Here is a 27,592-nt window from a genome sequence, read left to right on the forward strand (position 1 = left end):
TCCACTCCACTTAGAGTAGGGAATATACCCAAGTTTTCACTTACGCACTCAGCCTGCTGTACCAGTTGGGTTCTCACATGAACTACTTACATTACGACATAAGCCAGCTGTGGCGATTGTCTTGTGACTGTTAATTTGTTGAGGAGATATTCCAGTCGCTCTGCAGTCATCATCTTTAGTTGCATTGTTAGGAACTAACTAAAACAATGATATTATGCTTATAGTCAAAATGTTGCATAATTTGTGTTTAAAAGGTTCTTTAAAAAGCAATTTATATAACATTTTATGTCACAACTGCACTCAAATTGTACCTGAAATAAAGCAATAGCCAATAATTATGTTCAGTGAAGCAGTAAATATCTGGTGTGTCAATTAGCTGTTGCATGAATTTCTGGCTTTATTTAAGTACTGAGAGAGTGGTGGATGCCTGGTATTGGTATTGGTTTATTATTGTCACTTGTACCGAGGTAGTGAAAAACTTGCCTTGCATACCAATCATACAGGTCAATCCATTACACAGTGCAGTTACATTGAGGTAGTACATAAAGTGCATTGAGGTAGTACAGGTAAAAACAATAACAGTACAGGGTAAAGTGTTGCAGCTACAGAGAAAGTGCAGTGCAATAAGGTGCAAGGTCACAACAAGGTAGATCGTGAGGTCAGAGTCCTTCTCATCATATAAGGGAACCGTTCAGGTCTTATCACAGTGGGATAGAAGCTGTCCTTAAGCCTGGTGGTATGTGCCCTCAGGCTCCTGTATCTTCTACCTGATGGAAGAGGAGAGAAGAGAGAATGACTCAAGTGGGTGAGGTCTTTGATTATGCTGGCTACTTCACCAAGGCAGCGAGTGGTAAAGAGGGGAGACTGGTTTCCGTGATGCGCTAGGCTATGTCCACAGCTCTCTGCAGTTTCTTGCGGTCCTGGGCAGAGCAGTTGCCATACCAAGCTGTGATGCATCCAAATAGGATGCTTTCTATGGTGCATTGATAAAAGTTGGTGAGTGTCAAAGGGGACATACCAAATTTCTTTAGTCTCCTGAGGAAGTAGAGGCGCTGGTGAGCTTCCTTGGCTGTGGCATTTACGTGATTTAATCAGGACAGATCAAATGTTCACTCCCAGGAACTTGAAGCTCTCAACCCTCTTGACCTCAGCACCATTGATGTAGACAGGTGCATGTACACCGCCCCCTTTCCTGAAGTCAATGACCAGCTCTTTTATTTTGTTGACATTGAGGGAAAGGTTGTTGTCATGACACCATGTCACTAAGCTCTCTATCTCCTTCCTGTACTCCGACTCATCGTTGATGAGATACGGTCTACAACGGTGGTATCATCTGCAAACCTGTAGATGGAGTTAGAGCAGAATCTGGCCACACAGTCATGAGTGTATAGGGAATAGAGTAGAGGTCTGAGAACACAGCCTTGTGGGGCACCAGTGTTGAGAATAATTGTGCCAGAGGTATTGCTGCCTATCCTCACTGATTGTGGTCTGTTGGTCAGAAAGTCAACAATCCAATTACAGAGGGAGGTGTTGAGTCTTAGGTCTCGGAGTTTGGTGACGAGTTTGCTTTGAATTATAGTATTGAAGGCAGAGCTGTAGTCAATAAACAATAGTTTAATGTAGGTGTCTTTTCTGTCCAGATGCTCCAGAGCTGAGTGTAGGGCCAGGGAGATGGCGTCTGCTGTAGACCTGTTTTGGTGATAGGCGAATTGCAGTGGGTCAAGATTGTCTGGGAGGTTGGAGTTGATGTGTGCCATGACCAGCCTCTCAAAGCACTTCATGATGGTGGATGTCAGAGCCACTGGTCGGTAGTCATTGACCTAATAGGGTGGTGGAGGCAAACTCATTGAGGGCTTTCAGGAAGGGCTTGGATGGGCACATGAATGAGAGGAAAATAGAGGGATATGGGCATTCTGTGGGCAGGATGGAATAGCTATGTTGGCACAACATTGTGGGCTGAAGGGCCTGTTCTGTGCTGTACTGTTCTATGTTCTATGTTCTTTGTAAGTAACATGGCAACTCAACGCTCAGTCACCATTCTTAAAGGAGATGTGAAACACTGCATCCATGATTCAGCTACAATCCTGCTCTTGTTTTACTGATGCCATGGTGACGTACTTCAGGTTTAGTACTTCTGGAGCTGTGAAATCAGATTCAGCTGGAGTATTTTGTTTATGTCGGATGCTCCCTGCAACAGATTATCCCATTGATACAATATCAAAGGAATCAAACAATCTCCCAGCTAAAAATAAGTTTAGTAAAATTCAACATTCAACGGTATTCATCAAACAATAATGTCAAGGTTAATGGGTTTGATGAAATAGAGAGAATATGTATATTTTTTGTGTTTAATAGCATATATTCCTTCTTCCTTAAATATTTGTGCTCACCAAGAAAGATGCTTCTTGTTGGCATGTGGTTATCACTGGCGACACCAACACTTAATGCCCACTCCTTACTTGCCTCTGAAGAACTACTGGTGGTGGTGACATCCTATCACCACATCTGCAGTCCATGTGAAGACGTTTGCAGTGGCTTGGTACAACTAAGTGGTTTGTAAGCACACTGCAGGGATAACCATTCTGCTGTGCCTTTGAAGTTAGAAAAAGGCCAGACCACAGTATATATTTGCTTGGGATAGAACCCTTCTCATCTCAAATACTGACTGTCAGCATCAGGACTCACAGCTCAGGTGTAGCAGGGCTGTTCAAGCCATTGGACTGGGGGCTAAATCCACAAAGCAGCTGGACTGTCAGTCTCAGTCCTCCCAGGAAGAAAGAAGTTCAAACAGCTTGACACTAAAACTTCCAGCTCTGTTCTGTAAAACACAAAGTAAATGGAAAACACTCTTCACCTACATAAAATTTTTTGCATTTTACTTAACCTTTTGGTCTTCATGATCCAAACAGGTGTACTCTGTGTCCCTGTATCCGGTCCCTGATACATCATCTTTACCTGGTACATCATCTGCTCCCTTTTGAAGCTGCAAACTTTTTAATGGGCTGGCATAGAAGCTGCTTGCTGACAAAAATATTACTGCTTCATTGGTCTAAAACTTTACCAAACCTCACATGCCAGCACACAAACCGAGAAAACATCAAGCTAAAATAACAGAGGTGATGGCAGTGCCTTGTTGGACACTGGCATGGGATAAGAAAGACAGGTGCAGATGATGGCTCCAGTATCCCTCAGAACAAAACCCACTGCTCAGTACGACAATTTTCTTCCTCATTCATCTTTGGGTTCCAGCTGCACTAGAAGCAAATCTAGAGACTTATCAGATATGGGAAAGAGAAATTCCCTAAATGGAATTTCCCATTCTATTTCCATGTGAAGTCGGGTTTCCATCAAACAAAGTTTATCCAAACATAGGCCCTAACATGGAAATTAATGTATGCCAACAGTGTTGGTTTCTACATATAAATTCCTTGTTAATGACTGCCTTAAAATTCATCAGGATGTTGCTTGGGATGAAACGTTTCAGTTATGAGGAGAGACTGCAGGCTGGGTCTGTTTCCCCTGGAGAGGAAGAGGTTAAGAGGAGATATGACTGAGGTATATAAAATTATGAGGCGAATAGACTGCAGGAAACTTTTCCCCTTACCGAAGATGAATAAAACTCTGGACATAGATTTAGGGCAAGGGTTACGGGATTTAGAGAGGATTTGAGGATGACCTTTTTTACCCAGAGAGCAGGGAGTACCTGGGATACTTTTAAGAAGTGTTTAGACCAGCACTTAAATGACCTAGGCATAGAAGGTAGTTGGCCAAGCGCTGGAAGATGGGATTAATATGGAGGGGTGCCCACTGTCGGTGTGGATATGGTAGACTGTATGGCCTGTTTCAATGCTGAATGACTCAATGACTCTAAGACAGTTCAGAGTTTGCTGTACTATATATCTGAGTTTACAGCACCAATAGCACTCCCTGCCTTATTGTGAAGCAATGAGTGGGACCTGACAGAACTCACAAAGATAGATTTTTATATCAGGTGCTGTAACTTCACTCCTCCCCGCAGTTGTTGATCTCTGTACACGTTTGCATTTACTGCAATGCGCATTTCTCTATTGCCCTGGAGAAACATGATCAGATGTGAATCATGAGGAAGGGCTGATCTCCTTTGTGCTGTTCCCAAGCATCGAGTTCTTATGTTTAATAGGTAATGGGTCAGATTGTACTGGACCTGGATTGCTTCTGGAGTTGCCACCTGTGATCTGTCCTCACCTACATTTATCTGAGGGTCTGTCTCACTGGTCCTCCGCACCCTGGACTTCAGATGGCAACTGGATCTCAGGAAGCAGGTATGCAGGGCCCATCCTTGAATGTCCTTGAAAGCCACCAAAGTTAGAAGTGGAACTTGAAAAGTTATAAATCACTTGAGGAAGTTTTTAAAGGTCTCTTATATTCAGACACATGTAAAACATATTAAAGTTGAAGCAAATAGTTTAAAATCATCAAGATAATTACACAATTAAAACATAAAATAACATCAAAGGTAACCTAGCCTCCCCTTTGTTTCCTTTTCCACAGTGTCAATGGGGTCTCAGGCACTGTACCAACATGATTGGGCTACATGTGGAGTCGAGCAGTGGAGCAAATGGTGAAATTCAGCTTAGCAAGCCAACCTTTCCCAGACTTCACATCTCACAGAGCATGCATAAAGTCTGCCACTTTGCCACCTACAGCTTTTACATGGGTGAATGCTGACAGTTCCAATAGGAACCATTGGCAAAGCTGAGTGTGATTTGACACCACGGATTTTTATTAAAGAAAGGTTTATTTGTTAAGAACAGGGTCAGATCAAATTAACTGAATCTATCTTATAGCACTGAAATAGCCTACCTAATAATTATGACAGCCCTGGGTCCTGATGGTTTAACAGGATTGAGTTGAGGGGCTTAAAGATCACGGCCTAGGACAAAATGTCAGTGATCACCGGCATTAAGCAGAATTATCAGCCTTCAGTTTAACTTGACCTCCACACATTCAATTCTGTCAATGGGATCAAGTACAAAGAAACGTGCAAGTATCACAAACAAGAACTGGCAACTAAAAAATGTATTTCTCCTTGATACATGGCAGGATTTACCACATGGGATGATAACTAAACAAGATTGACAGTTATTGCTGAATTAGATTTAGTTTATTTTTGCACTGTGGGTTCATGTCTGCTACCAAAAGGTCTGAGGTTGTGTGGCCTGTTCACAATATTTACAGTACTCATGCAGTGGTAAAGTGGGGAATAGCTATTTGATTGGCTGTAATTGTACCATGTGATATATAACACAATGACATCATCGTTATACATGGTGTAAACTATCTTGCATGAGTTCTTTTCCACCATAGATTTTTGACTGTTGTGCATTTGGCTGCAGATTTGTGAGTTGTACAAACATTGTGTTCAGGTACAGCTCTTCTTAGAACAAAGGGAGAAAATATACCCATCATGGCCCTTGTTCTGTCTGTACACAGTTCTCAGGTACACATACACCATGTGTCACTACATGCTGAGGTTCCAACAAACCCCAGTGTTGGCAATTTGATGTGAAATGTTTCATTCCATTGCACAAAAGTTAGTGCACTGCACCTTCTCTGTAACATTATATTCTGATTGTTTTCGTTTGTACAACCTCAATGTTCTTATGTATGGAATGTTCTGTCTGGATGGCATGCAAACAAAAGCTTTTCACTGTATTTCAGTGCATGTGACAATAATAAACCAAATACAATTACAGAAGAAAACCTTTATCAAGTAGTCAATCAGGATTGACCTGCCATATGGTTCCTGTACACACTATCAGAATCATTTGGCTGCATGTCTCATCACTAGAACTTTCAAACAAGCACCAAGACCTTGCTTGGATGATGGTAATCAGGGCCCTCCCTTTCAGATCCTTTGTGTACAGCCAGGGTTTCAGCACCATCACATACCACCCTCTGGGCAGTTAAGGTGGGGATGAGAATGTCATCCTTCTTCTGGAATGAACAGTTGCCAAGGAGGTTTGGAAAGAGATGTACTGGTCTTCATCATGGCTCATCACAAACAACAGTGTAACTCAGTGCTCCATAGACCATTCTCAGACAAAAGTGAACTGCTACTGGAAGATTATCAGCTTTGTGAATGTTGCACCACGGTCTACCCAAATATGTTGGTCAATGATTGAATGTTACAAACTGGTGCATTCCAAGGTGCAAGACAAGGAGACAAATGATGTGCTGAAGCTTGATGCAGCTGTGACAAAGAGTTAAGGGGAAAGACCTATCAAAATGTAAGTAGAATGATCTATATTGTATTGCGGATGATGATATATGTATTATATTTACATTTGCAAATTTTGTGAATGAAATACACCTTTGAAAAAATAAGGCATACTATTATTCAAGGAACACTTGTAGTCTGAATACTTTAAGTGATGAAGCATGAAACCATACAAAGGAATCTACACATCCAGTATACCACTGAATTTAACACTTGGCCTTTAAGGCAAGCACATAGAAGAGACTTTAAAGTCTTTCATTCTGCACTGAATATAAATATGCATTAAGTGCTGAATCTCAGGATTTCCACCTCTTTAATTTGTAATGACCACAATGGCTTGTGAAATATTTAGAACTGATAATTTTCTTAACAGCAGTTGCATATTTGCATTTATTGAGCTCTCAATTTTAACCTTCGTTCAAAATGACTACTCAACAATTTTGACATGTCCACTCTGTTACAGCAATCTAGTCTTCCACTGTTGACTCTGGCCTAAAGCTGCACTCAACACTTTACTGCCTATATGTCTAAAGATTCATTAGAAATGTTATGGATTTACAGTAACTGTGAATAGATTGCCAGTACATATTCAGTGTTCCCAGGTGTATCAATTAGCGTCACACACAAATCAAGGCCATTTAGCTATTAAGCTTGTGCCAATTAGCCCCACTTGCCCCCTCTTCTCCCTTATCCCTGTCATACTTCCTCTAAGTTACAACTGATTTGCCTTCACCACCCTTTCAGTGCATTCCAGATCATCTCAATTCTATGCAATAAAAACAGTACCCGAATCTTTTCTGGTTCTTTTATCATTTATTTTATACGTATCTTGTTTTTTTGAGTCATGCATTTTGCTTCCTGCGAATTGGAAGCTTATCTCAGCATTTTTACTCATTTAAATTTCCTGAATTTTGAACAGTGTTAAATTCTCTTTATCCTCCTTTGCACTAAAACGTCTTAACTCTTGCGTCAGCACACAACAGAAATCCTTACATCTGCTACCCAAGATAGACACATTTTACACGTTCATTGCCTTTTGCAGTAACAGTCCTGGTAGCATTCTTGCTTCTGACTTAGAAAGTTATAGGTTGAAGGCTCACTCCAGAGACATTAGCACAAACATTGAGACTGGCAGTGTTGTAATGACAGAGTACTGAGTATCTAAGATGACATCTTTCATATAAGAACCTATTAGCACAGGTGAACACAAAAGATCTAAGGGCATCAGATGAAGAACTGAGTCATTATCATTAGCATTCTGATCAAAACACATTGCTCAGATTAACATCACAAAGAACCTATTATCTAGTTTTTACTATATCAGTGGGAGTTTAGTATGTACAAATGGCTGCTGCATTTCTTGCATACTAACAATGACTACATTTCAAAAGTACTTCATTCACTGCAATGACCTTTCTGACATTGCAAAGTTTGAAAAACATGACAAATACATTCCTTTCTGCTGTTGCCAATTTTTCAAAATTGGCAGTTGCACTTCAAATTTTATGGAAGCAAAATGCATAACTCAAAAAACAAACCAAGTCTTTTTTAACCCAACGTCTAACTGTAGAAGAAAGTGGCTGCTGCATAATATTTTCATCAACTGACTGCCAATTCCCCGATAATGTTGAAATGGCTTCCCAATTTATATGAGTTTGAGGATTCCAGGTCTTTTTATTTTGCTAACTTCCAAATAGCAAGTTCTATCTTGAATGTGGGGAAATTTGGGAGTTTATCAGAAGTGAAGCAGATAGATATAACCCACTACTTGGTCTATAAACAAGACATGAACATGTCTGTATACATTCCTTTAAAGAACAGTATTTTCAAAAACCTCAGTTTTATTTGAACAGAATAAAATACAGTGCGGATGAGCATTCTGTTACAGCAACATACAGTCTTCCATTAACAGTGTTTCTTACGTAACAAATACAGAGTCTTAAACAAAATGAATTTCAATCTCTCTCTGCTAGAGCAACCAGATGTGCATCAATTTCAGCTTCTGAAAGAATCCTGAAAAATAAAATTCAGAATGAAGATTTGCAAGCCAAAGTATATTTTCAGAAACAAAATTTCATAGATGAAATGCAGATGTATCTATATTTTTTCTGTATTTAAATTTCAAAGCTGCTCCAAGTAAAACTAAGATATATTTCCAGAATGAAAACTGTAAAGAAAAATGTGAAACAAAAATAGGAAACTGACTAATGCAACATCAATCCAGTTCTCATGTTCAAGTTTTATTTTTGAGGTATGGTTTACCCATGGGTTAAGTACTATTACTACTAAATACTACTAACAAATGCCTTTCTTTGAGAGTGATGTTTCCTTTGAACAAGTACTCTGTCTGATTTTGCTATCCACTGAAATTAAATAAAGATAGGTGCATAAATGGTTACTGCTCTGCCAGCTACCACCTTTCCCCAAAGCTCTCGATTGATTTAAGACGTGTCAGTACTAGGAAAGTAATAAAGTAAAACTCTGCTAATCCAACTATCTGGAAATCCTGTTTGTTGCACTCCCTTCCCACTTACAGGGGCCTTGGTTCCCATGCTCCCTTTCAACTTATCTGATTCACTGAAAAATTTATCATACTATGTAACATATAAAAAAAGTGAATTAAAAGTGTGTTGAGGTACTAACAGAAATAACATTCAACAGTCCAGAAAATCTGCCAATCTAGCACTAAAGTCCCAAGCATGCAGATTACTGGAGTTTAACTGTAGCTTCGCCATTTAACCTCAGCATCAACTTCCAAGTGCAGGCATCCAATTTATTGATCCAATTAGATGGGTCAAATCCAACTTTAATGAGATATTAGTAACATTTTTCACTTTTCTATTTGAAACATTCTTTAGCCTCCAAGCAAAATTATCATATAGCACAATTTACCAACATATCCTGAATGAGTGATCCTACAAGGAATTGAGCAGATTCTTTGTGGATATTTGTGGCAAATTTATAGCCATGAACAGCCTTATCTTCTGGACAGGATTCAAATCCAATTTCTGCATGGCTAGCATTTTAACTCAATATACCAGTCAGTTTTAAATAGTGATCCTAATAATATACAACATATACATATTTTAAACAGCATCACCTGTGTTAAAAGATGATAAAGTTACCTTTTTGAAACACAAAAATCATATTTGAAAAGATGCAGAATACATGAACCTAAGTTTTGTCAAAGTAATAACACTAAAGCTTTGAAATAGCTTATTTTCAAAAGTTTGTAAAACTTACAGCAGTCAGAACTCCAGAGAGATATTTTAGATCACAGGGGTGCCTTTCAACAGATTTGTAAACATCAACAGGCATCAGTAGCCCTATATATTATTTTCTTGGTAATAGTAGCAACCAAGTGCAAAAATATGAAGATAAAATTTACACAGCAAGGCAGCAGGAAGAACATGTACAGGAATAGACTGTGTTGGCAAACATCCCTATTACAACTTACTTTAGTAGATCATTTGGCTGACATTTTTGCAAAACCCTTAACATTGAACACTGATTAATTACATAAGGAAAGCAAATCACCAAGAAACACAAACTTAACACTGAAATTAGACAATAAATTTGCAATTTAGAATCTTTGAACAGCACTTGATTTGTATAGATGAAAAGATTATATTTACCTAAATTTCGGGTTATCCACTGTAACCACTCCTACTTCAATTTCAGAGGGTTTGAAGTCAATGGAAAGTACTGTGGACAAACAAGTTATTGCTGTCTACAATAAAAGAAAATGGATTAATTCAGAAAGAATACATACCATAACAAAATAAATGCACGTCAATTTACGGTTCATTACATTTCAATAGAAACAACCTAACAATCTCAGCATGGCTTTGTACAGAGGAAATTGTGTCGCACAAATTTGATTTGAATTTTTTGATGATGTGACCAAGAACACAGATGATGGTAGTGCATTAGACGTTGTACATGGACTTTGACAAGATACCGCATGGCAAGCTGGTCCGGAAGGTTAGATTACATGGGATCCAGAACAAGCTAGCCAATTAATACAAAATTGGCTTGATGGTAAGAGACAAGAGTGGTGATAGAGGGTTGTTTTGCAAACTGAAGGCCTGTGACCAGCAGTGTGCCACAGGGATAGGTGTTGGGCCCACTGTTGTCCATCATTTATATCAAAGATTTGGATGAGAATGTTGTTGGTATGTTTAGTAAGTTTGCAGGTGACACTAAAATTGGTGGTAAAGTGGACAGTGAAGGTGGTTATTTAAGATTACAACGGGACCTTAATCAATTGGGCCAGTGGGCCAAGGAATGGCAGATGGAGTTTAATTCAGATAAATGAGAAGTGTTGCATTTTGGTAAGACAAACCAGGGCAGGACTTGCACAGTAAATGGTAGGGCCCTAGAGAGTGTTGTAGAAGAGAGAGTGACCTAGCGGTGCAGGTTCATAGTTCCTTGAAAGTGGTACCACAGGTAGACAGGGTGGTTAAGGGGTTTGGCATGCTAGCATTCTTCAGTCAGGGCATTGAGCACAAGAGTTGGGACTTTATGTTACAGTTATACAAGATGTTGTTAAGACCATATTTGAAGTAGTGTGTACAGTTTTGGTCACCCAGCTATATGAAGGATGTCATTAAACTGGAAAGAGTGCAGAAAAGATTTATGATGATGTTAACGGGACTAAAGGGTTTGAGTTATAAGGGTAGGCTGGGGCTTTTTCCCCTGGAGCATAGGAGGCTGAAGGGTGACCATTTAGAGGTTTATAAAATTGTAAGGACCATAGATAAGGTGAGGAATCCAAAACTATAAGGCATAGATTTAAAGTGAGAGGGCAAAGATTTAAAAGGTATCAGAGGAGCAACTTTTCATTAATACAGAGGTGGTGCATATATGGAACGAGCTGCCAGAGGAAGTGGAAGAGGTTGGTACAATTACAACTTTTAAATGACATTTGGACAGGTACATGGATCAGAAAGGCTTAGAGGGATATGGGCCAAATGCAGGCAAATGGAACTAGCTCAGTTAGGCAACTTGGTCAGCACGGATGAATTGGGCTGAAAGGCCTGTTTTCCATGCTGTATAGCTCCATGACTTTATAACAGAACATTAAAATTGAAAGTAAGTTGACAAGGTAATTAAGTTAATTATTACTGTTAAGACCTTGCATTTCCTTACCTCGACAGTTTGACTATAAATCCAGTCAAGTTTTTTCTTAATTTTCTTTTCCAAGAAGCTTGTGGCTTCTGTCTGTTTTACTCCTGCAGCAGTGGCCTTGAAACCACAATAATAACCAGCAGGGTCACACTTATAAACCTGAGCACCAAGCTCTTCATCCACACCTACCAGAATCATACCTACAAAAGGAGAGAACAAAGAGGACAAAATATTTTATACAGATGGTTTAAAATAGGCATTTCATGGAATCAGAGAAACTTGTAGCACTGGAGGCAGCAATTTGGTCTATTTTGTCCATGATGGCTTATTGAAAGTGAATCCTCACTTTGTCTATGTAACCTTGCAAGATCCCCATCATTAAATCTCTGTCCGAGTCCTCCTCAAATTATTTTCCTGTAACAGTTTCCATTACTTTTTCAGGTAAAGGTTTCTAGATCCTGGCAATCCTAATTGAAATAAAAAGTGTAAACAACTAAACAAAAAGGGAAATGAAGTAAATGGTTCAGATTGATGAACTTTTTTCAGTTGAAGTTCTTTCTCTCTATCAATGAACTGCTAAATAGTTCCAGAATTTTATCTTTTAAATTCAGGTTGCCAGCATCTGCAGTATATTGCTTTTGCTAACTAGAGTTAAAAGTTTAAGGGGAGAAAAAGAAAAAGATTTGGTTACACTCTCTTTCAACTAAAGTTCACCATTGTCAGAACACAATTCCATGCTTGTCATCCAGAAGGAAATAAGTCTTTTTGATACAGTATTTATGAATTATACATTAAGGGTATTTCCATACCTCCTAAGCAAAAATATTTCTAACAATAAATCCAATCCTCCAAGAATCCAGAGTTCTGATGAAGGATCTTTGACCCAAAACATTAACTCTTATTTCTCTTTTCATAGATGTGGCCTGACCTGCTGAATATTTCTAGCATTTTCTATTTTGATTTTAGATTTCCAGCATCTGCAGTTTTTTGATTTTCAGCTACAAGATCTGAATTTGTTCAGCATATTAAGTGTCTAAACCACCAATAAGCAGCAGATATCTGTTAATTTCTTAAACTCCAAATGCAAGGAAGTAAAATACTAATAAAATTGAAAATACAAGTGAATTCTTACCCAAATTCTGCAGATATTCTTTCAATACAATGGACAATGGTGAGTTTGAATTAATGAAGAATGCTGTAGCATATATTCATACGTGGCCGCTGACTGTAACACTGCCAATATTATGATATTAAAGCTCCTCACCACTGCCTCATAACAAAATTATAGTTTTCAGTAGTTTTGGTCCTTCAAGCTTTTTAGTATCTTTACTCTTCTTTCTTCTCAGCCTTCCTTTCCTGAGCAGCAAGTTTGTGAAACAATACCACTCCATATAAACCATATGCTCAATTGCTCTTACCCCAATAATCATTATTCAAGTAGGAGCTATGAATATCAGCAGCCTGTTGAAATGTGGATGTCACAGAGTAATGAAAAACAGGAGCTGTGACTAAATATTTACCTCTTAACTAACATTACTAAAACTGATCACAACCTCATTGCAGCATACACATTGATTGCTGTATTTCCATATGCTACAAGGCTGACTAACCTTCAAAAAGTACTAGCTAGATGCAGTCAACTGGAGGATGTTAAAGCTTTTGATTCAGCACTGAACTAGGAGCAGTTATGATCTTTCTGAAATGAGTGGTTCAGCTATTTGCTAACTTATCAATTAAGCCTTGCAGAAATGGAGGATTACCAAGTTTAATGTTTTATTCTTTTCTCAATTAATTTATAAGCAAATAAATTGGAAAGTAACAGATGGAATAGAGCATGATTATGACTTTGTAATAGATAAAGCAACTTACAAAATAAGACCTGAAGCATTAGCCTAATGTTGCATTATTGCTATACAACATAAGTAAGTTGCTTACAGCATCCTAGAGGTCGCATTTCAGCATTCTGTGTGTATACTTGGGAAATGTCTGCAATCCGCTTGCACAGCATGTCTACTGGGATATCATAGCCATATTTGTACTTCCAATTTGCTGCTTCGTAACGAGCTCGTTGAACTTGAGACCTGCTATCTGCTGTAAATGAATAAGAAAATATGTAAGGTGAAAATGTAGAAGTTTAGGAAAAAAGTTTAAGTTATAAAATGTATGATTATCTCATAGCTATCTTCAGACATTTAAAGGATGAAAATGCCAAAATGCAAAATACTGGACAAAATATTTAAAAACAATGCAGAAACAAGAGACGGCACAATTAAATACCCTGTTAAGTAGCACCAATTGTAGATTTTAAAAGCCAATGGACTAGAAAGGAATTAAGTGAAATTAAGTTACATCAGTCTGCAATATTTGGAATCTGTTCTTCACTATGCTTATTTTATCAACTATTGATTGGGACAAATGAACAACAGCAGTAACAAGTTACTAAAAACAGGAATTATCCAAATTCCACATTTATAAAAGAATTATTAAAAAATAATTTAAAAAATAGCCTAGGCAAAAGATTCTCAACCTAAAAGGAGTAACTTTTTCAGGAAGTTTATTACCTGTCATTCCTGTCATTACACATCCTATATTTTCAGTTATTCTGAAAAGATGAGTGACTGTGTTGGCATCCAAAAGTTTATCCTGAGAAAACAGAAAATCTTGCAATTAGATTAGGAAGAAACATGTTATATTTTAAATGAGTCTCCACGTTTCCTAGACTAATAATGCAGATACAGTTCACTTAGGCAAAATTTGATTTGTTTCTGAAGGACAATTTGCTCAAGGATCTGAAAACTTACTACAAAATAAAACTGAAAACCTCAAGGCTCAACAACAGCTTCTTGCCCACTGCCATCAGGTTCTTGAACCAACCTGACAAACCCTAATTTTACCTCAGACTATATTTCCCTCAACTTGTACGAATGTCATTACGTTTATTTTTATTTATTTTGTTGTGCAAATTTACCTATGTTAATTTATGTAATTTATGTTTGTCATGTTTATAATGTACTGTGGTGCTGCATTAAAAAGCTAATTTTCATAGCATTTATACCCTGGATATGTATGCCCATGACAATAAACTTGAAGATGAATTTACTAAGATAACTTCCAATTGTATAACTGCTCTGCAAAAAGTAATAATTTCAATAATTTACATGAGATGTATAGGAAGTCCTTGTGTTAGTCAACTTTGACCAACCAGTCAGGGATTTCTCTACAGTAACAAGCTCAATAGCGGTTGCTGTCCATTTAAGCTTGTTACCATAAAGAGAAATCCCCAGTTTGAGGAGAGCCATACAACCAAAAAGGGAGGGAGACAACAGCTTCCATCATATCTAACAGATAAGATGAGAGAGACAGGCTGTCCACCAACATGGAGCAACCACTGCCATTCTTCAGCAAGGGCCTACACTCACCATGCCTGCCCGAGCCCCACATCTCAGCGCTGAGTGGCCGCACTACTCACCCTGGTGTGTCAAACATCTGTCCTCATAGGCAGCCTCTCCTCACCAAGCTGTGGGGCATTTCGTTGTTGGCATGTGCCAGCTGAGGGCAGAGATTTGCACCACGTTCCTGACACAGCAGAGTGCAGCTCAAGTGAATGTTGTATTTTAAAATACATCAGGTACATACCCAAGAGTTTTTGGATTGGAGGGCTGAATGCTATAATGAATCAATGCTCTCTAGGGTGGAGGTAAGCAAGGTTCCAGTATAGATAAAGCTATGATTTAGCAGCTCAACCTATTTCTGCTCTGAACTCTCCACCTATATTACATTTTAGAATGGCCTGGCAACTTAACATACTTTTGCTCAAAGGCAAGACCGTCATCATTGAACCGAGGTGATGGGAAGTTCTTGTGAGAGTTAAATAACACAATTCTCTTCCAGGTCAATGATTATATCATATTTATCCTGAGAAGATCACTAATCTGAGCCATCACTAAGATACCTATCTCCACTTCCATAACATTGCCAGACTCTGCCCTACCTCAGCACTTCTCCTGAAACCATTGTCCAAGCCTTTATTATCGCCAGATTTGACCATTCCAAAGCACTCCTGACTGGCCTCTTTCATTCGCACCCTGCATAAACCTAATAGTATAAAATTTTGCTGTCCATGTCCTATCTTGCACCAAGTCCCATTCACTGTTCTTGTTGACCTGGTCTGGCTCCTGGTTAAACAATGCTTCAATACTTAAAATTTTCATAATTTGCGAATCTCTCCAGTATCCCACTCCCCCTATTCCTGCAATCTCCTCTAGCCCTTTTGAGATATTGATACTCCTCAAATTTTGGCCCTATGGTTGTCTCCAAGGTGGCATAGTGCAGCTAGTAGAGCTCACAGCTCCAGCAACCCGGATTCAATCCTGATCTCAGGCACTGTGTCGAGTTTGTACATTCTCCCGGTGCCTGCCTGGCATTCCTTTGGGTGCTCCTGTTTCCTCTCACATCCCAAAGATGTGTGGGTTGGCAGGTTAATTGGCTGCTGTAAACTGATCCCATTGTGTAGGTCATGGCCGAATCTGGAGGGAATTGATGGGAATGTGTGGAGAATAAAACCGAATTTGTGTAGGATTAGCGTAAATGGGTGCTTGATGGTTGGTGCAGACCTGGTGGGCCGAAGGGCCTGTTTCCATGCTGTATGGCTCAAAGACTATTGGTGTTAGGCCAAGGCCTTGCCCTCTGGAATTCCTTCCATAAACTATCCGCTTTTCTTTCCTTGAAACCCAACTTCTGCGCCTGTCTTTTAGTCAGCAACCCTGATATCTTCTGTAGCTTGGCGTCAATCTTCGTTCGATAAAATTCCATTGATGTACTTGATACTTTGGCATGTTTATACCTATAATATATAGACACACACAAACACATATATACATACATATGCAAGTTGTTGTTGGTATTATGTATACATTCACATACCAATGTGATCTATGTTCCACAAGCAACTTGCCATGTATTTTCCATCATAAATTTTATATGCCATAAGGTTAAGACTAGATGGAACACTTCAATTTGTGTTCCAACTGAGATCAGCTCATTCAACAGGGGTCTAGCTTGAGCGTAAAACTGGCTGGTGCATTTAGCAATAAAGGCATCACAGGAGTTTAATTATGAGTGTCTTCCCCTGGTTGCCACAAACAGTGCAGCTGGTGAGCCAAATAAAAAGCTTGCAGACTGCTTTGAAGTCTACCATGATCTTGAAGGAGTGAAGTCATGTATTGATCAGAAATGGTAACGTGGGGTTCCTTCACGAAGTAGCATTTTATGAAACATGCTCACTTTTACCAATACCACTGCGATTCAAGATTTTAAAAGTTGAATACAAGTTCTTGCTCTGCTGCGATTTGAATCTTGTTTTTAATCCAACCTAAGTAGTTTATTTAGGTTTTTTTCTTGATTAGTCCTAAACCAGTAGCACCATCTCAAATCCACTCAAAATGGATTCTGGACCGAATTAAAAGTTACATCAGTCCACACTCACCGGCACTTTCTTTTGTGTAACTATTACAGCACAGTCCTTGCCACGAACAGCGACTGAAGTGAGCCCGCCCTGGTTTATAGCTTTAAATGCGTATTCTGCAAGGCAAGAACACAGATTACCCTGGGTATTCATGACATTTAAATCCGATCCCCGTTAAGTCCGCCGTGCCTCGTTTTTACAGCCCGACTTCTTGCGGCCACATCGTCACTGGGAACCAACCGATATCCTAGCAGGGCAGCCGGCGCTGAGCCCCGGGCCTGGCATGACTGAGCATTGGGACTAGGCCCAGACACCCCCCCAGCACCGCGCCGGGGCCGGGTGCGCGACCTTCACTCACCTACTTGGTAGAGCCTCCCCTCCGGGGAGAAGATGGTAATGTGACGGTCGAAGCCGGCGCTCGATCCGCGGGACATTTTTACAAAGAAACCGAGCCGATCAACAACATGCAAGACAGCGGCTCGGCACCGGAACTGGCCCGCTGCCTGCCTGCCCCGGAAGAACTAGTGATGGCACCTAGCCTTGGTCTGACAGTGGAGAACAGTGCAGACACTCAGTGCGGGGCTGGGAACTCAGCCCAGCCTCAGGGAAGATCACTGACAAGGATCAGTGCCTTGCTAATGAAATATATAGCTTTCTTTAATGGACAGTGCCATTTAATAATAATGAAAATTGGAGATGGGCAAAAAGTGCTGCTTGTAAGTCAAAAACTGGGTAAGGGAGCACCTGCTTTCCAAATGGTGTGGCGGGTGAAAGTAGGAGTCAAGAGTATGCTCAACCCCAAGCTAAGGGGTTGTAAACGCACCTGAAGGTCTTTTAAAATGAAAATTAGGTTTTCAGCCTAACTTATCTCTCCTGCAGTTTCATTAATTTTCTTTCAAACACAAGATTTTATATGTTCACAGATGCTGCTTTTGGATTCCACTGGGATCACTCAACTCCAGACCTCATTGCAGCCTTGATTCAAACATGGACCAAAGATTTACATTCCAGAGGGCAGTTGACACTAGAACCATAAGAGCTGTACAGCATAGGAAATGGGCCCTTTTGTGATGCCTATTTACGCTAATCCTATCTGCGTGCATTAGGCCCATATCCCTTTACTGCTTTCCTATTCAAGTACCTGTTCAAATGCCTTTTAAATTTTCTTCTGCCCCTACCATCTCCTCTGGAAGCTCGTTGCAGCTATTCACCATCCTTTGTGTGAAAAACTTACCCCTCAGATCTCCTTTAAGCTTCTCCCCTCTCACCTCAAACCTGTGCCCTCTAGTGACTCCTATGCCCTGGGAAATAAAGATTCTATCTATCCTATCTATGCCCCTCATTATTTTATAAATCTCTGTAAGGTTAGCCCTCAACCTTCTACGTTCCAGTGAGAATAAACCGAGTCTATCCAATCTCTCCTTATAACTACAGCCCTCCACTCTGTGCAGCATCATGGTGAATCTCTTGTACTCTCTCTTGCTACCACACCCTTCCCTTAGTGTGACAACCAGAACTATACACAATACTAAGTGGGGTCTAACAAATGTTTTGTACAACTCCAACAATGATATCCCAACTGTTATACTTAGTACTTCAGCCTATAAGAGCCAGCATCTCATACTAAGTACTCCTGAAATTAAGAGCATTTGTGTGTAACACCAACTTTTCCAAGTTATTGTGATGAGATTTTTGTAAAATATAGGGCTCAAAGGGTTAAAAATTCAGGGCTAGAGCTGTGGAAAGCTTAAAATGTGCTGAAAAAGATGGTGTACAGAAGTAAGGGTATGGACACAATATCAGGATAACAAGATGTGTAAAGAATGAATAACAAGTCTTTGTTTGGTAAGAACTTAGAACATAGAACAATTACAGCACAATTCAGGCCCTTCGGCCCACAAAGCTGTGCCGAACATGTCCCTACCCTGGAAATTACTAGGCTTACCCATAGCCCTCTATTTTACTCAGCTCCATATACCAATCTAACAGTCTCTTGAAAGACCCTATCGTATCAGCCTCCACCACCATTTCCGGCAGCCCATTCCACGCACTCACCACTCTCTGAGTAAAAAACTTACCCCTGACATCTCCTCTATATCTATAACTTGTCAGCAAGCGGTTGCAGATGTCCTTGTAGCCGAGGATAACAAGTAGTACAAATTAAGGAGTAACTGTCGTAAACATTGTAGACCACCACGGAATGTGAACACCCCCATTTCCCACATACTCGAACTGTATAAATCTGTTAGCTAATCAATGTACAGACAGACTCCCTTGGACTCTGACCAGCTGTAGCCAACAGTGAGTCGGGGTAACAATGGAGTTCTCTTATCTCTGCAGAGAAATAATGAAGTTTGGTCCTGAAAATGTTTCTGAGTGATGATCTTGGTTTATAGTAATTAAGAATTTGGCGCTAACAATCGGACTGGAGCCATAGTTCTGGACTGTTGAACCAGAGATGTGTTTGAATCTTACCACTGTAGCTGGGGAATTTAAATTCAAGTAATTAAATGAATCTAGACCTTTCATTAAAAAGAAGAGCTAGTTTCAATAACGGTAAGAATAAAGCTATCAGATCTGGTTCACTGATGTCCTTCAGGGAAGAATGTTTGTTACCCATCCAGCTTATAAGTGACTCCAAATACACCAATGTGGTTGACTCTTAACTGCCTCCTCAGTTCAGGAGCAAGTAGGGATGGACAATGGAGCTTAGCATTTCCAGCAACATCCACATTTAAAACCTCTATTTTTGACCAAGCTTTTAGCCAAAGTTCTCCCAAGAGGCCTTTAAGGGATTCATATCATCAACACCTGCGTTTGCCGAGAGGTGGCTCCTGAGATATGGGAAGTGATTCACATATTCCAGGGTCTCATTTTGGATCTTGATTGTTGGAGTTCGTGGCTGTAGCCAGGTTGAAAAAGGTCATGTACAATGGGCAGTGCTGCCCTTCATATTTTTTTTCTTGGCTTTATCTAGAGTATTGTGCAGTGGAGCAGGTTGGTAGCGAACCCTTATCTTTGAAATGTTCAGAGTAAGGTCCATCTTCCTGTATGCTTCAATGAAGGAGTCATTGATCACATGGAGCTTGGTGTCTGAATTTGCATATATGCAAGCAATATCAAGTACTGTAAATTGAAGGTTGAGGATGAAGTGATCTTGGTTTTGGGGTGAAGCTGATGAAGGAAGACCGTTTTCCATTTGTACTGTAGATTCACTCCAATGGGATTGTTGAAGAGATCCAATAATTGCACTGAAGAAGATTGAGAAGGGGTTTGATGTAATGACACTGTGCAGGAAAATCTGTAACAATCCTGCATGATGCTCCAGGCAGCCAAAATCCATCACCCACTATGCTAAGGTGTCATGCATGATAGAATAGATTTACACACCTAAATACACATTCTTTTGTGGAGCTAGCAGAGGAAGTAGGGAAGGTTGCAAATCATGAGGAATGGACAGAAATAAAATTGAGGCAAAGAGGTAGAAAGAATAGGCTTGGAAGTGGAAGCATGGATGAATGGAGCAGCATCAAGAGATAGGGCTTCAGGGGATGGTGGGTGGGTCAACACTGGATCACACAATATACTGACTTTGGACTCCACAATGGACCAGCTAGGGTTGGACTAATACCTTTAACTAATGCCAAATCTAGGGTGCTTAGCAGTAGGACTGTAACAAATACTTTTTTAATTTATTAAAATACAGTTTCAGTATTTGACTTTTGTCCAGCCAACCTGTGAATAGGCATATTCCTGTATGAACTTAGAGAACTCTTGTGGTTAAATTGACTTCCTTAACTAAAGGTATCTCTTCCCTCTCACTGCCACCAATATTTTCCTTTCTTTTTCAATTACAGCAGTAGGCAAACATTCAGAAATTTTACCAACAAAATCTGCAAAATAATGTTTAGAATCAATTAAAAGGGTCAAGCCTTTTAAACAATGTTCAAACATTTTGTTGAGAGTATAAGGAGTGGATCTCGCATTGCTCAATTTATACTATTAGACAACAGATGCAAAAAAATCAAGTGACCTTTGTCGGAGATGAATGAAATATACGTTTGAAAGATAAGTCTATAGTTGAAATTACAACTTTCCTTGGAATGTGCTGAAACACTGAATACCTTGACAAGCGTCCGTCAAGAAAATTGACCGTCTGTAAGACAGCATCTTGTGGCAAGCTGCAGTAATTGAAACTTGGCTAAGTGCCTTTTGGCAGAAAGTAACTGCCATGAGAGCCCAACACTAAATATACACACACCATATTGCAAACTACAGGCCAGTGAACCTAACTTCATTAGTGGGAAAATTACTAGAGGGGATTCTGCATTTGGAAAGGCAAGGACTTATAATGGTTTAGTGTGTGGGAATTCAAGTCTCATACATTTAGTCAAGTTTTTTGACATCTTAATGCAGGGTCTTGACCCAAAATATTGACAATTCCTCTCGCCAACCTCCCCCCCCCCCCCCAATGGATGCTGCTCGACCTGCTGGGTTCCTCCAGCAAATTGCTCTATGCTGCAGATTCCAGCATCTGTAACCTCTTGTGTTTCCTGAATGAAGACAGATTGGAGTCTATTTCAATAGGATGCCATCTGTATCAGAAAAGTATCCGGAAGACATTTGAGAATTCATACTCTACGATAATCTTCCAAAATGAGTATTAACTGTGATGATGACCTATAAAAATTAAAGGGTCAGTAGATTGCCAGATAGTGGGACAATTGACGTTGATTGTCAGTCTATCACTACCTCTGGCTGGATGCAGTAACTACTTGTTTTAGGAGACATTGAACCACAAATTCCACTTTAAGACAGAACTGGTAATTCAACCAGTTCTCCCGATAAAACCCGTCAGGATCTCTTCACCCTGAAAGTGTCAGCTATCCAAATGTTAAAACTGAGAAACATTGAGAATTGTTGAAATAGAATCTAACGCTGATTAGAAAGGAAATTAGACAACTGCTTGAACAAGAAAAGCGCTGAACGGTATGGAGATTAAACAGAAGTGGATGACTACAAGAAATAGCTAATCTGGGTAAAAATACTCTAGTCCATGCTCATTAGGCAGAATATTTTGAGGTGACACCTCAGTTGTGTGTGTGTGTGTGTGTGTGTGTGTGTGAACTTCAAAATCTTTGTTCGCAGACAGAGATATTGTTTATTTTATTTGATTTGAATAATAAATGTATGCAGCAGTAAATGTTAAACTCACAAAATCAATTATTTATGGACCCGAGTATTAACACATTACTAAAACATTTTGAACTATTTCCATGATAATTGATATATTACTTCTTTCAGTATCACTGCAATCCTGAAATATGGGAATTTAAATTCAAACACAGATGTATTTGTAACATGGTTTGTGGTTTGCATCCTCTCATTGTATATGATATTGACCAGATAATTCTGACATAACATGAAAAATAATCATTTGGTCAGAAGGCTACTTAAAGAAACAGTATGCTTAAATTTTCCATTGTTAATGAGAGAATCAATAATATCGTGATTAGTTATTCAAAAATGAAAATATATCTTTTTAAAAGAGTGAAACATTTTGTAAAAAATCAACAAAGCATTCATTGTTTTCTCACAAGGCACAGAAGAACACCACTTTGAATGCAATTGGTTGAATAGACTGAAGTTACATATTTTATATATCTACAGGATGACTTACATCATAGGGACTTTGTGGTGCTCTTGAACACCATTTTATTTTTTTGTTTACATTATTGAATGTCTTATTCATGGTGTCCAAGTTCCGCCAAAGACTGATCAATAAAACAATAGAATAATAAGTTCTGAGCCTTCAATTGTACCAAGTTAACTCATCCAGAGTGAATTGGCAGGCACAACAATAAGCCACTACATTGTCATGGTGCTGTCATATTTCTTGAAGAAAAGGCGAATAAGATAAAATTAAGAAACAAAACATTAAGGTGGCTAAAGAAAAAGTTCTAAACATAAACTGATTCTTTAAGAACAAAAACTACAACATTCTTGCAATACCTCCAACTACTGTTTCTTCAGTTACGTTTTTGAAGACACAACCATTTACATGGCACTTCATAGGAGCATCTCTCCATTCCTTCTTCTTCATATGGTATGTGCCAAGTATTTTTTGTTGACTGTACTATTGTGTCATACTTTGGTATGACCTATAGAGAAAAATAAATGTTAGAAAAAACTGTCAATTATAAGATCTTTATTAGTCACATGTACATCGAAACACACAGTGAAATACATCTTTTTCATAGTGATTTTGGGGGGCAGCCTGCAAGTGTCGCCACGCTTCCGGCGCCAACATAGCATGCCCATAACTTCCTAACCCATATGTCTTTGGAATGTGGGAGGAAACCAGAGCACCCGGAGGAAACCCACACAGACACGGGGAGGACGTACAAACTCCTTACAGAGTGGCCAGATTTGAACCTGGGTCGCTGGCGCTGTAAAGCATTATGCTAACCACTATGCTACCGTGCCGTACCGTAATGTTGAAACAAACTGAGTATTAAAAATAACAAATATATTTAGTAGGAAAGTGTAAAGTTCATTTTTTTTACATGACAAAGTTTAACCAATATGCAAATATTTAAGCAATTTGCACTTCAAAAAATTATCAGAAGTGTGTATACTGTTTAGCAAACATTCTTTTCATTATTATTTGGCCAAGTAGCATAGGGATTTTGTATTTTTCTCCTGCTGGAAGAATCCAAATTCAATAGTTTTGAACATTTTGAGCAAAGGGGAGCTCTTAAAAAAAGTATGTAAATAATTAGTATAAATAGAAAAGAAAAGTCAAAAAGTAGGACGTAATTATTACACACCTTTGTCCTTTCAGACAAACCTCTACATTGAAATGACTGGGTTTGCAGTTCATGCAAAAAGATTAATCCAGTGCAAATTCAGAAACAGACTGACCAGTTTTAAATCCTGGGGATTTGCTACATTTTCATTTCCCACAAGGAGTATAATGTCGAAATATAGTTGGCAAAACCCAGCACAGAGTAGCCTGCAAGTCTGGGACTTCAGCTTTTGTGTGGAAATTCCAAACTTGATGGCAGTTAAGTAATATCGGCCAATTGGCCAGCAAGTTCCAGCTGAATACAACGATTTGAGGTCTATAATATTTAGATGTTTGGATTTAGTTTGATTACAGATTAAAATTTCAGGTCAATGATCTTTCATCAGAAAGGTAAAATCTGTAAAGCAGCTTAAATATGAAACTGCTAGCTTATCAAAATATTTAAGTTACCAAACTGCTCCTCAGGACTGGGTTGGGTACTTGTCCCTTCATCAGCCACCATTAAAATATGGACAAGAGATATTGGTGTCAGGTTTCAGATTTACAGTACTCTAACCCATTTATTTTAATGTGTCAAAATTTAACTTATTAACTCTTCTCTCTCTCTCTCTCCCCACAGTTGATGTTTGACCTGCTGAGTATCTTCTAAAATTTTATTTTTTTTCATATTTTGTTTTTGTTCTATTTAGCTATGATCTTCGATTTGAGCATCAAGGGAAAAACAAATTTTATGGGAGGACAAAATGTATAATCTCAATTACAACTACAACTGCTAGGAATTGATCCCTTAGAGTCTACCTTCCCCTTTCTCTTTTCAAGAGAAACTCGATTAATTGGTTTGCTTTTTTAACCCTTACATAAACTGTTTCAAAATATTCTGACTTGGAAAAAGAATTGCTACTGTCAAAGATGTTTTGTGAATCAATTGGTAATTCAATCTGATGCAAAAGATTCTGATATGACTAATACAAATAACCCTCAGAAACAACATGGGAGTGTAGTGAAATCTTTCGCAAAAATCCAAACATGCTATCCCAAGTTACTTGGCAGAATGAGTGTTTTCTCATACTTGGAAGTCATTAGGCATAAAAAAACTCAAATGAGAAGAAACTCAATGTTTCATATTAACATAAAGAATGCAGAACTCCTTTTCAAAATATACATTGCCTTGAAGCATAAAAGCTCAATATACTTTTTTCTCTTGACAGAATCATTTACAACCTTATTATCTGACAATCTATGCAAGAAGAACTTTCTCATGGAAAGGTTGCATCACATTCTTTACTTCTAAATTATATGCTTCCTACCTCAAATTTCATCTTGCGCCCTGGATTGTAACCCGACAGCACAAGCTGGTGTCCACGTTGCCACTTGAAGAACAAACGTCGGGTGTTTTTGTCAGACAAACAAGCTTTATGATCCCGCATGAGGTCTCTACTAAGGAATTTACAATGATTGCCTGAAAGTATTGTTGCATATAAGAGAAAAGGGTCATCTTCTGATCTGGATTAAGGGAAAACAAAACAAATCCTTATTAGATCCATTAACATCGATACACACAAATTTCTTTGCAAGGGCATTTTCCACACTCCAAAAAGAAACTAAAATAGAAATTTAGCTTCTGTTCAGTAATGGTCAGTTTGAAGGTGTTAACCTTGTGATCTTGTGCAAATTTTTCTCCTCTCCCTGCAGTAGCTTAGAACTCATTAATTAGATCTCTCACATGAAATGTTTGCAAAAATCTAGCTTTGTGGAATTATATTCAAAAAGGTGGCGGCTGTAGATGAGTGCCACAGTTCAGGGTTTTGTGGCCATTATTTCCACTTGTACAAAGCCAAGACACACGACTTTCATGTGTTAATCTAGAAAGCTGCACTGCTGGGTGACTCGATGATAAGCAAATAAGAGGTGATTTAGATCTAGGATAGAAAGTTACTCAGCACAATCTCAAACAATGGTCTTTAATGAACAACATCAGGTCATTCAGGAAATATCCAGCCTCTTGGTATCACACCTTTATTTGATTTCTGTGATTCTTTGAAGTGAAGCTATTTTAAATTCAATTAAAACAGTGAAGGTCAGCCAAATAACAGGATGGCTGCAAAGGGTGTAAAATCAGCAAAAAGATTGTGAGAGAGAAAATTTCAAGAAACCCAAGAAGAATATCAGCATATTAAATAAGAAGTCTTCAGATGGACTCTTTATTAATGTTTTACACACAACACAGAAACAGGCCATTTTGCTTAACCAGTATTTATGCTCCATGTGAGTGTTCTCCCATTTTTCCTCATCTACATCTAGCAGCCTGGCCCTCTACTTCTTCACATGCTTATTGATTCTCTTTTTTTAGGCAGCTATACTATTTACTTCAACTACTCCACGGCAGTACATCTGACATTTGTACCACTGATTGGGTGAAGAAATTAGTTTGAATTCCCTATTAGATTTCATGGGGACTACATTGTTTCAGTGGAACCTAGTTATGCCCTTCCACAGATCGAAATATTCTCCCTATATCGACCCTATCAAAACCTTTTATCGTTTTAAAGGTGTCTATCAGGTCACCCCACACTCTTCTCAAAAGATGAGACCCAAATAATGCACAAAAGTTGAGCTGTTTGTATCAAGTAATTATTTAAAACTCAATCTTCACTTTTTTTTATCCAATAGAATATAGAGATCTAACGTAGATCACAGGATACTTCCAAAGTAACACTCACTATCTGTTACACCAGACAATAGGAAATAACCTCTATAAAGCAGTAAGTAACCAGGAGGCTTTAGAGAGTGACCTTATTTCTAAAGCTAAATCCAGATACCCAAGGCAGACCTACATTTGTTAAAACAACAGATTATTTACTATTATAATTGAGACTACAGGGTGGAGGTATAAAAATAAATTCACTTTTCAATTTCTTTCTTGCATTACCTTTTATCTGGATGAGGGCAAGTAACATTACTGCATCAAGAGATATTTATCAATGATATTATTGGTATATATTAATGGCTTGAATTTATTCACCATATTAACTTAACTAAGTGAACTAGTAGTTATAAGAATTAAAGTTGACAACAGGAACTTAAGCTAGGATTCCCCAGGAGGTGACTATTAAGAAGTCAAGCAAAGGACTTAATTTTGAAAAACATGAAGATACTATAATTATTTCAAAACTATAATGGCAAGAACAAAATCATTTGGCTCATTGCCCAGTGTCAACTGTCTGAAAGAGCTGTCAACATAATCCTACTCCACCATGCTTTCTTGATAAGGTAGGCATGGTTAATCCAACAATTCTTTTCTGCCTTTCTTTTCACTCTGATGTTAGAATTATTCAATTCTTTTTGCTAAGAAGGGATGATAGTTTTTACTTCAGTTTTCCTTTTTACTTATTACATTGAACTTTAACTTACATATTTGAGGTAAAGAAACAGTCAGCATATTTCTGTATGGCAGTCATATGGCCTTTGTCCCAGCTGCGTGTTCCTCTCAACATGTGCTGGCGCCCAAGGACAAGGAGACGCAAGTTTTGTTGGGCAAGATGAGAAACTACCTCAAGGAGCTGTTTGAAAAACATATTGCAAATTAATAAAGTTATAGCTTCATACTTAATGTAAATAGACTTATGAATCTGCATACAGATGTAAATTTATTTTGTCTTTTGCTAGGGAATGAATTATGATTGGGATACTGTTGAAACACGGCAATAGGCATTATGAAACTAATAAAGGCTGCAGCATTGAATATCAAGCTCCTTTACTGCTAATAGTATCAGCTTACACTCTTCTTCCTATTAAACTTGCACGCAAATCCTTTGTGTATTTTTGGGAAAATCCCTGCCTGTGGAAAAGGGGAATTCTCCGAATACAGTATAAAGTACAGTTTTTTGTAACAGTTTTTTGCCGAAGACCACTATTAATTCCAGGTTTTTAA

General features: G+C 38.7%; 2 protein-coding genes across 5 annotated transcripts in view; both read right to left on the reverse strand.

Moving 5' to 3' along the window:
• Nucleotides 1-8,082: 8,082 nt before the first annotated feature.
• Nucleotides 8,083-17,378, reverse strand: psma6a (proteasome 20S subunit alpha 6a). The gene is made up of 7 exons (XM_052013631.1): nucleotides 17,212-17,378; nucleotides 16,875-16,969; nucleotides 13,951-14,032; nucleotides 13,325-13,480; nucleotides 11,411-11,589; nucleotides 9,895-9,989; nucleotides 8,083-8,272 (listed from the first exon to the last, which is right to left on the reverse strand). The coding sequence occupies exons 1-7, from the start codon at nucleotides 17,285-17,287 to the stop codon at nucleotides 8,215-8,217; spliced, it is 741 nt and encodes a 246-aa protein (XP_051869591.1). The 5' UTR covers nucleotides 17,288-17,378; the 3' UTR covers nucleotides 8,083-8,214.
• Nucleotides 17,379-21,996: 4,618 nt separating this feature from the next.
• Nucleotides 21,997-27,592, reverse strand: part of prorp (protein only RNase P catalytic subunit) — a 45,986-nt gene continuing 40,390 nt past the window's right edge. For 3 of the 4 annotated variants that reach the window (XM_052020735.1, XM_052020744.1, XM_052020752.1), the window contains 3 exons: nucleotides 27,073-27,221; nucleotides 24,969-25,164; nucleotides 22,058-23,014 (listed from right to left, as the gene is read on the reverse strand). In XM_052020735.1, coding sequence (XP_051876695.1) covers nucleotides 22,883-23,014; nucleotides 24,969-25,164; nucleotides 27,073-27,221 — 477 coding nt within the window. In that variant the 3' untranslated portion in view covers nucleotides 22,058-22,882. Of the gene's footprint in view, nucleotides 23,015-24,968; nucleotides 25,165-27,072; nucleotides 27,222-27,592 lie in introns of all 4 variants that reach the window. The other variant, XM_052020726.1, reaches the window with a different exon arrangement.

The sequence above is a fragment of the Pristis pectinata genome, chromosome 1 (genome assembly GCF_009764475.1).
Source record: "Pristis pectinata isolate sPriPec2 chromosome 1, sPriPec2.1.pri, whole genome shotgun sequence".
NCBI lineage: Eukaryota > Metazoa > Chordata > Chondrichthyes > Rhinopristiformes > Pristidae > Pristis > Pristis pectinata.

What these genes read in the sequence shown, in the direction of transcription:
- psma6a (XM_052013631.1), bottom strand. Translation starts at nt 17,287, where the DNA reads ATGTCCCGCGGATCGAGCGCCGGCTTCGACCGTCACATTACCATCTTC. An exon ending in GGGGAGGCTCTACCAAGTAG is followed by an intron (nt 16,970 to 17,211) that starts GTGAGTGAAGGT and finishes CTTGCCTTGCAG; the next exon opens with AATACGCATTTAAAGCTATA. An exon ending in AATGCGACCTCTAGGATGCT is followed by an intron (nt 11,590 to 13,324) that starts GTAAGCAACTTA and finishes CTCCTTTTGTAG; the next exon opens with GTATGATTCTGGTAGGTGTG.